Raw genomic sequence first — 10,271 nt, 5'->3', positions numbered from 1 at the left:
TGTGTGTGTGCTAATGAAGGTGTCAGGGATTGATTTAGGTGATGAATGTACAACTATGTAATGGTACTGTGAACAATCGAAAGTACGATTTGTTTTGTATGACTGCGTGGTATGTGAACATATCTCAATAAAATGAAGATTAAAAAAAAAAAAAAAAAGGCTATCCTGGAGGTTTCTCTTATGCAGGCTCCAGCTAGACATCCCAAATGGCCACAGTATGCCATCCCCTTACCAAAAGCAGTCCCCAAATACCTAGGTCCCTACCTGAGAGTCTATAAAAAGGCACTCACCAAGCTTTATCTTTAAGAAACTTAAATCCACCAGAGTGTTCCTATGCCAGAAAAATCCTAAAACCCAGAGGGAACCACCTCTCTAAGATCGACTATCAGATGCAGCCTCCTTCCCCATACTGTCAACACCCCCTTTCAATATAAATACGTTAGGGTGCTCACTGCCTAGAAACCCCTGAAGATGAAGAAAGAGATTAAGTGAGAGGAAGCGGTAGCAACAAACAAGATAAGATTGAACAAAGGTCTAAGAATACTGAAACTTTATATAATTGTATATATATATTTTTGGATGCTGGGGTGTTGGCATGGCTGGAAGGAGGTAAATGACGTGGTGGAACTGTAGCCTATAGCATTCCTTGGGATTTGCTCTATAGCTGCTCATCGACTTGTGCCTTGAAGGTCTTCACCTTTCTGTATATACCTTGTATTGCATAATAGGGAAGGGATGAGACTGTGGAACTGTAACCCGTAACAATTTTTGAAATTACCTATATGACTGCTTGTTGAGCTGTATATCAAGAGATGACACCTTTCTGTATGTATGCTATATTTTACAATAATGGAAATGGCTGAAATTGTGGAACTGTGACCCATGACATTCTTTGAAATTTGCTAACTACTTGAGAAATCGTACTTTGAAAGTTCACTGTTATGTATATATGTTAAAGTTCACAATTAAAAAAAATTTTAATCAGATTAAAAAAGAATGCAGAAAAACCTAGAGTCAGATATTGATGCAATTTATTTTCCTCGCCTCCCTGTTAGCATTCCAGGTTTTCTCCCTCCCAGCATCCAGGGTTGGGAGCTGGGTTCAGGGTTGCACACTGGCAAGCTCTCATCTATAGAACAAGAGCACAGCTGCCTCAGTTATCTCCCGGCTGCAGCTGTAACCAGTGTGCGTTCCATATCCACTGAAGTCGTAGGCGGAGAAGTCCCCACACTGCCTGGGATTGGCCTCCGGGAAGAATCCTCCTCCACCAATGCAGTGCTGGGACACAGGAGGAAGAAGGGGCACAAGGGGAGATTAGTAAGTGGTACCAATGAGCTCTCAATAGCTTACTCCTCTGGAATTTTTGGTCCTCACCCTACTTGGCTTTGCCATATCCTCTGACTGTGTTGACCATTCTCTCTCATAATATCCTTTCCTCCAGTGGATTCTGAAATAATGTGCACTTCCTTGGCTTCCTTTTTACTTCTCCTAGCATTCATTCTCGGCCGCCTCAGCTGGCCTCTAATCCTGTTTTCGTCCCCTAAGTGTCATAATTCCTCAAGACTCAGTCCACACTCACTCTCCCTGTGGTGATGCACCTTCTTCCAGGACTATTGGCAGGATTCTGATGACTCAAATCTCTGACTCCGGCCCAGATGTTTCTTCTGCTTGGTACTTCCATATCGAACTGCCACCTGGATATCTCGACCTAGACATCTCACAAGTACTGCAAACTCCACTTGAGAAAGCAAAACTTAATTATTTCTTATTAATCCAGAACGCATTCCTCATCTTGTCACCTGTCTTGATTAATTGCAAGCACCCAGTCATCCCAAACAAAACCTTAAAGTTATTTTAGTCATCTTCACTCCCCACAATCCTCTGGTGATCCAGAGCTATTGATTCCACCATCCCTGCATCTCTGGTTTCCATTCACATTCATCCATCCAGATCAAGAAAGCCCTTGGTAAGTTCACATTTGTACCTTCCCACCTGCCTCATAACTGGTCACCTTGTCCATGATTTCCCTGCTCTTGAATCCATGTCCTGCACGCTGCTACCAGAGTGACCTTTGTAAAACCAAACCTGATCAGGTCATTCCTCTGTTCAAAATTCTCTAATCAATTCCATCATTCACAGCATAAACCCCAAATCCTTAGCCTAATGTAAAAGTCTCTCCTTGTCCTGGCTCCTGTAGATATTTCCAGCATCAGCTCCTCCCTTTACCCAATATAAACTTTTTGCTCCAAAATTACAAACCAGCTTGCTGCTTCCTCAACACTCCATGCTCTCTCCGATGCCAATGGTTTTGAACTTGGTACTAACTCATGCTGAAAAGGCCTTATTCTTCCACTTGCTACCTTTGAAGTCCATATATCTTTAAGTTAGCACAAATGTCATCTTTCTGGAAGATCAACTATGTGCCACTGGCAGAGATAGAAGCTCCTCTATTGTGTTGCCAGAGTCCCCTGTTTATATTCTATCACAGTTCACACCACATGAGATTGCAATTATGCATGTATATCTCTGCCCCACTCAATGTGAGCTCTTTAAGGGAAGAGAATATGCCATCTTTGATCTCTAACCCTGACACATAGTAAGTGTTCTATGCTTGTATTTTTAAGGAAAGAATCAACACGTGTAGTCATATATGCAAACAGGCATTAATGAGCACTCTTCGGAGCCAAGGAAGCCAGTGTAGAAAATCATTGTCTGTACATCCCACTCACTGCCTCTATCCCGTCTTCTCTGTATCTGAATCTGGGGGTTGTCTTTGAGAACACAGCTGCCTCATCCTGACTGGAAGTGGATAAACTGATGGCTGATGGGACAGTGAAGATGGGCTGTGACTTCACGGTCACTTTCAGGAACCAAAGGCCCATGCCTGAGACTATTTTGTGAGGGATGGAGTCCTGAGTCAATGCCCTTGTTCCTGAAGGCTCAGACACCATCTCAACCTGCCCCTGGCCATAAGGTGTTCTTCAAAGACAGTCTCTAGTCACCACAGCTATGGTGCTGTCTCCTACAAGCCTGGAAAAAACAACAAAAGCATAATGCCTCTAGAAGCTAACATTAATATTGGAGAATATCCTCACAACCTCAAGATGGGAAATACTTCTTAAACTGACAAACTAGTACTAACCATTAAATGAAAATATTGCTAAGCTGGACATAACAAAAACAAATAATGTCCAGAAGACTCTATCAAGAGAGTAAAAAAGGCAAGCCTCAGAGACACACACACTCATACATATGCACACGTGCACACACACTCCTTTGATCTCCCCATAAACTCACAAGCTCAGTGTTGCAGCCAATGACTCTCATCCCAGGACACAAGGCGTGGGCTGCTCTCTCATTGTTAAACACCCTGAACTGGATGAATCCTGCAACAAATTCTCCTAGGAAGGAAGAGGAAGAGAAAGGGGCAAATATTGAAGGGAATTAGAAACAGCTTCCCTTTGTCCAGCCTGGGGATTCCCTATCCCAAAGTGTCAGGCTACAGTACCCCAGGCTATGCGGGGAGCTCCTCTGTGGCCAGCAGCTGGGGCATCCTGGACACAAATGTGGCTGAGAGGGAACTTCTCCCCACCTCCAGAGACCACCAAGACCAAAGGTTGGGGTCACACAAGAGGAGAAATTAGACTCTACAGAAAGATCACCAAGAAGACTTCAAAAGATATAGTGAGGATAAGCAATTTTCAGAAGTGGCCATATGTTTCTGTTTATGCACTTCTCATCCAATTGCCACATTTATTTCCCCTACATTCACCTGCTTTCATCTAAATACCAAATGCAGACAGTAATGGCTTTGATTTTTCCTTCAAAGACTTAACCTCCGTGGCTTTATTATACTGAAATATTTTGTCTTTTTTTAAGATAATTAATAGCTATCCTTCACAATAAAAATAAACTTTTGCATCATTGTGCTCATCATTCCTTCTTGTAAACATTAGTCTGCCCTTTACCTTAACTAACACAAAGACCATACAGGTTGGTGGTTAAGAGTTCAGGCTCTGGGGTCAGACCCCTGAGCCCAGCTTGGCTACAGACTCACCATGTGACCATCAGCAAGTCCTTTAACCTCTCAATGCCTCAGTCTCCCCATCTGTAAAGTGGGTATAACACTAATTCTAACTTCACAGTGTTCTCATGATGATTATATGACACAATACCATGTCAAGTTCCTAGCAAAGAGCCTGGCACATTTCAAGCATTCAGTAAATGCTACAATTATTTCTGCTGCCATTTACTACCTCTCCCCAGGAGTGCAGGGAAAGAATGATGACTGGGCTTACGTGCAAATACTCACTCTGACCAAGCGGTGAGTAATAAGAAGCTGCTTTCTGGGCATCACCAAAGTCATAGACCACAGGTATCACCGGACCATTGTCAGCCCAGCACTTCCCTAATCCGTATTTCACTGGGTATCTCTGCAGAGACACAAAACAGAGGTTGTGTGAGGACAGCAGAGATGCTCCCGTGATCAGAGATGGGGGTTGGGGGGTGTCCTTATAACTCAGACTGTCATTTCTTGGAAACCAATCTTAATAAGGTTGACTCCCTTTTTCTCATGGCTATGTCTCTCCAGCAGCCCCAAGCCCCTTGTCCCTCTCCCTCTCTCCTCCCCTCCTCCTCTCCTATAGGCCTCTTCCCTTGCCTGGCTCAGGGTTCCTGAGACGGGCAGGACACAGTTCACTGTGAACCAGAGGTAGAAGAAACAGCCATGCCCAGTCTACAGAAAGCAAACTCACTCCCACCCCAAACATTTCACTCTCTGTTCACCAAAGAAAGTGCCCGCAGCCAGCAGCCCTGTGTACCTGGTACAGGCCAAACAGATTATGCCCAGATTCTGGAAGAAGCCAGTGTTGGTGCGGTATCTCAGCAGCGAACTGTTCCTCCAAAGGTTCAGTGGGGACTTGTTGGGCACATGCCAGATGCCCAGGTCCAGGGCCTGAATGTCATAGTAGCCAGGGTTCTGGAGAGTGACCGACACTGAGCTTCAGCAGAGCTGAGAGCTCTGGGCTCCAGGTGGGTGATGGCCTGCAGCACTCAGACACCCCCACTTCTAGCCGATGACAAGTCCCCCCACCAACACCCAAGTCCACAGCAGACTGTTTGGAAGAAGCTGTGACTCAAGACATGTCAGTATTTCTGCCTCTTCTCCAGCCCCATCTCCACATGCCCATCTTCCGACCCTCCCTGCGGCAGGCTGTGGTCCAGCCATACACAACTCCTCACCAGTTCCCAAGTAGGGGGTAAGTGGCGCCAACCTTGTAGTCATCACTTGTGGCCGCCTCTGCAGACCCGAAGGTGTTGTAATTGGCCCAATTGCCGTCTCCCTCTGGGTAGTTCACTGTATTGCCCTGCTGACTGGACCAGCGATCGCCCACTGTACACTTCCCATGCATGTTGTTCTCGTGCACACTGGCCACCAGGGTCCAACCGCCACCCCCAGTGGTCATGTCACAGAAGGTCTGGTAGATGATGCCGTTCTTCGTGCAGAGGAAATACAGGCCATCTGCAGGGGAAAGCAGCCCAGAGCCTCCATATCTGAAAGCACATGGCCCATCTCAGGACCCCAAGATCAGAAAGGCCCCAGAAAGTGGAGGGGATGTCTTGAAGTCTCCTGTATACAACCACCTGGTGGAAAACAGTTCTCCATGGATCCTTCACATGCCTTTGTTCCACAATATCTTTTCAAAGATGTTTGTGTGGTGAAGAGTCTTAGAAGATAGAGACAGGGTCTCCCTCTGGTTAAAGGTCTCCCTTAAGTCAGCACCAGCCATATCTCAACTCTACAGCACAGTGTGGCCTCTGTGCATCTGCGCACAAACAGCAGGCATGGTTACTGCCCATTAGAAAAGATTCAGGTTCCCTAAGCTCAGAGTTCCTCTCCTATACACAATCCTGAAGGAGAAAGACTCCACCATGGCACCATGTGGCAACCATACAGGCCACATAGGCAAGGCTTAACCACAGCTGACCTAAGCCTTAAAACAACACCTCTGATCCTCCCGAAACATGGGAGGCTTGTGGGGAGCTCCTACCAGATCATTTCTCACCTACCTCCCTGTCTTTCAGGGAGGTTGTCACAAGAGTTCCCATTGCCTCCAAGGTTCTGATGAGATACAGGGCTTTGTGCCTTGGGTGCAGCTGCAGGCTATAGAACTGCTTACCTGCAGCATGGATTGGCGCCTCGGCAACAGAGCACCCCACCACCCATGTTGCCTTGTCATCCAGGCCCTTATGTTTCTGGGTCATCCTGTGGGACATGGGATGTGGGAAGCTAATACTAAGCTGATCTTGATTTTGTTACCTATGTAAGTAATAAACTGTCTGAATCTAAAATGGACTTGTTTCTTTATGAGCCAACTTTGTTAGCCTGCCTGAAAAATCCACTATGTGTGCCGTTGTCACCTGGCCCTCTTCACATCACATTGTAGGAATTGGGACTCAGGGAACTAATACAAGAAAATGCTGATACTCTCTGGCTACTGCTATGGCTGTGAATAATGAAGTTCTTTGTCTCTGACTCAGTAGTCTCGTGCCTTCTGCCCATGTCCATGAACCTGTGGCAAGCTAACTTGTTAGCTTCCGAGTAGGGTAAAATCTCAGACCCTTCACACTTCTGACTCCACCCTAACCATCACTGCATTCTCCCTGTGTTCAGGTAATCATGGGAGTGGGACACAAAATCCTCACTATTCCCAATGAAACCTCTTTGGGTGGGTGCTGGAGGCAGAACAGACGGTAAGGGTGGGTTCATTTCTCCTGATTTCCATGACTGGGCTCAGCTTAGCTAAAAAAGGGCTTCAAGGAGAAAATGCCAGGTTGATTCATTACTCACCACTTGCTTGGTGGCATCTTTCTTTGATTTCTTTGCAGCTTCTAGGCAGGGATGAAAGAGAAGAAGCACAGGTTTTGCTCTCCTGAAGCATCTCAAGAGAAGAGACCACTGCAAAGAGATAGGAAAATAGTTCTCACAAATAGCCTGAAGCGGTTGACACCATCTTTCCTGTCCACCAGTCCCCAGCCCCTGCCCACTGCATCAGCTCATCATTGCTTATGTTGTGAGGCCCCAAGGAGTCAGAGATTCCCTCTGCTGAGACCATCTGACCCAATATCTAACAAGCTTAACACCTGAATTCTCCCACTCAACTAATTGTAATTAAATCCCTACTAGGTGAACTACCTAGACCCTGGGCATTCAAGGACCATTTGGCATATTGCTTCAAGAGGACTCAAGTTAAAATCCCAGACAACTCTTGATGGCAGAGATGCCTTGGACAGACACTTCACATCTCTGATCCCTGATCCTCCCTTTCTTCATCTTTCAAATCTCACTTGTAAACTCTTCTAAAATGTCACTTGTAAACTCTTCTTTCCCCTGGAGATTAAATGAGATGATATATGTGCTTTTTCATCCAACAATGAAAATAAACAATAGAACCAACTGACATTGAAGAACATCATTATTACACATATTTATAAGGAATGGAGATAGGAAGACGGGGACTAGAGGAGGATATGCCCTAGTCATGGCACTGACCATGTAGCTCCCTCTGGAAATCCCAAAGCCAAGGCCATCATAACAGGAGAGGCTGGGAGGAGACGCAGTCCTTACCATCCCACCCCTGAGCCCCCTCACGGCCACACAGAGGCACAGAGCAGGGCCCAGGGCATGCCTCAGCCACCGCTCACACTGCTTCAGACCAGACCCCAAGAGAGGCCAGAAACCCATCTGCATCTCAAGTCTGCTGCAAAGCATGGCCTCAGTCCATCTCAGCAACTCCCCTTCTGGCCCAGAAGTTCAGAATCACCCAGCCCAGCTCTGTTCCTTCCACTACACAGAGTTAACAGAGGTGAGTTTAAGCGAGCGCCTTTGATTTACCTGAACTGCACCCTCTGGTGGCCACAGAGAGGAACAGCAGGAAGCGGAGTCTGGCCATTGTCCTCTAAGGAGACACAAGATGCACAAGGTCACTGGCTGAACCGTCCCTACTCTTCCTCCCATCCTTACTTCCTGACCTTTCTGAGTCAGGAAACTCAAAAAGGAAAGCAATGGGGTTCTGGGAATTCTGTAACCTTCCAGCATAGCCCTGAACCCAGTCTGGCCCTACAATACCCAAGAGGTCAAGGGCTCCTTTCCCTGAAACTCTCAGTCCCAGAGACCAGACCTGAGCTGGCATCAGGGCTCCCACACAAGGACCTTGTCTCAGACTCAAAAACACCTTCCTCACCAGTACAGAAAGCTCTCTCCTTCCCTCTTCGCAGATGCCAAAAGCTGAGAGATTCCTGCCAGCTGGGAACTAAGAGCTTCCTCTGAAGAGGAGCCTGATGTGGGGTGAAGTCCTGAGCCCCTAATGAAGAGAGCCAACCCGCAGAAGCCCCGCCCAGCACGGCCCCGCCCACGCCAGGCTGCTGGCTCCGCCCCCTGGCAGCCTTCCCTTTGAAGCCGAACCTGGGCCCTGGGAATGGGAGGGGGTGTGAATGGCTGAAGGAGGCTGGCGCTGTGTTCTAGATCACACAGGTGACACTCACTGCCCAAGGGGGGAGCTGGGGATCCTGCTATGTCAGGGTGGGCTTCGTGCATAAACATGAACACAGTGTTACATCACATAATAATCAAGTTCTCCTGATAGGACTATCTTACAGTTCTTCTAGTCCAACACCTCCTCCCTGAATACTACTCCCCACCCCACGCCACACCCTCAATCAGATGCTCCAGCACCCCAGGCACTTCTCTGTCAAGACATCATCTTTCTAAACCCTCCTTAAACTTCTCTGTGAAGCTTTCCCTAATGCCCCCACCTTGGGCACAGTTGATGGCTTCCGCCTATGTCCTGCTGCACTTTGTCCAAACATCAGTTATTGCATGTATAGCACTATAATTTCATTATTTATTAACTTTTTGTATAGAAATAATTTAAGTTTTACAAGACATTGCAAAAAATAAAACAGTGCCAAAACATACACATACCCTTTATCTAGAGTCATCTATTGACAATATTATACCCTATTTGCTATTTCATTTATACTCTCTCTATATATACACACACACATATTATTGCTGAACCATTTGAGGGTAAATTATGTACATCTCATGGCCCTTTACCCGAAATCCTTGTGTGTATTCTCTTATAATAGGGATATGCTATATGTAACCACAGTACAATTATAATCTTATCATTAACCTTTTTTTTTTTTAATGTAACTTATACCTCCCTAGAGTATACCAGCCCAGGGGTCATTCTGAGTTGGCATCAATAGCACAGAAATTTCTCTGACTGTCATCTCCTCTGTTAGGAGACTTCCAGGCCCCTTTGAAGTCCATGATCCCCAGGGAAAGCCTTATGTGTGCTAACAAGATTTATCCATCCCCCATACACCACCACTAACCTTGGTTCCTCTCAGTGCAGTCTGACTCTTCCGCCCCCACCTGCTTTCCACTGAGCCATCCGATTCAGCCTCCCTGCTGCCCCCGCCACCAGGCCTGTTCTCTGGCCCAAGGAGCAGATGTTCAGGGCACCACCTGCTTTCACCCCCAGGCCCACAGCACCATGTGTCATTGCTGTCCACCTTCTTCAGTGCTGAAGAGGGGAAAGAACTCTCCACTTTGATGCTGATACCAAACCAAGACTTGTCTCCAAGTGTCATAGTGACCTTGGCTCTTTCAGTTTGTCTCGCAGACCCCTCTCCCTTGGACCCAGACAAGAGTCCAAGGAGGCGAGGATAGAGGACAAGTCCCAAGGACACCATGCTACACTCTGACTGACCCTCCTCTTAGAACCCTGAGCCACCATTATGGGGAAAATGTGTGAGTTCTTGGCCAGGAAGCTTATGAATTGCCTTATTTGAGTATTTATATAGGTATTAGCTTAATACCTGCCTCCTCCTCCGTGTGGGCAGAGACTGTGTGCGTGCTTCTCTGCTATATCTCCAAGGCTACAGGGCTAGCACACAGCGGGTCCTCCATGTGCATTGGTTGAAGGGAAGAATTGATTCCAAGTTGAGCTAAAAGATATGCCTGAGTACCACTGATCCATTAAATTTCCAGAAATGGTGATATCCAACGTGAAACCTAGAATTGTTTTCTTCTCCTTGTAATTACTCTATGCCACGTTTTCACCTTCAAATACTCACTAAGAGTTCTAATACATGCAACAGCCTGGTGTTGGGCGAAACAAAAGAAAACCTGTGGTGTCTTGTTTGGGGCAAAGCAGGCCAGAGAACGACAACGGCAGCCCCAGACAGGTGGACGATAAGGA

The 10,271-nt window shown here is 46.6% G+C and overlaps 1 protein-coding gene across 1 annotated transcript; it reads right to left on the bottom strand.

Annotated features, from left to right (window-relative positions):
- Window positions 1-1,050: 1,050 nt before the first annotated feature.
- LOC119516884 (intelectin-2-like) lies at window positions 1,051-8,268 on the bottom strand. Its single transcript, XM_037813400.1, is given in 9 exon segments — window positions 1,051-1,278; window positions 3,298-3,401; window positions 4,313-4,433; window positions 4,821-4,849; window positions 4,852-4,978; window positions 5,274-5,521; window positions 6,851-6,958; window positions 7,895-7,958; window positions 8,244-8,268. Coding segments are annotated over 8 exon segments (948 nt in total). The 5' UTR covers window positions 7,953-7,958; window positions 8,244-8,268; the 3' UTR covers window positions 1,051-1,125.
- Between the last annotated feature and the right edge of the window lie 2,003 nt (window positions 8,269-10,271).

The sequence above is a fragment of the Choloepus didactylus genome, chromosome 2 (genome assembly GCF_015220235.1).
Source record: "Choloepus didactylus isolate mChoDid1 chromosome 2, mChoDid1.pri, whole genome shotgun sequence".
NCBI lineage: Eukaryota > Metazoa > Chordata > Mammalia > Pilosa > Megalonychidae > Choloepus > Choloepus didactylus.
Note: the sequence above shows the minus strand (reverse complement) of the source record. Positions and strands in the feature narration are given on the sequence as shown.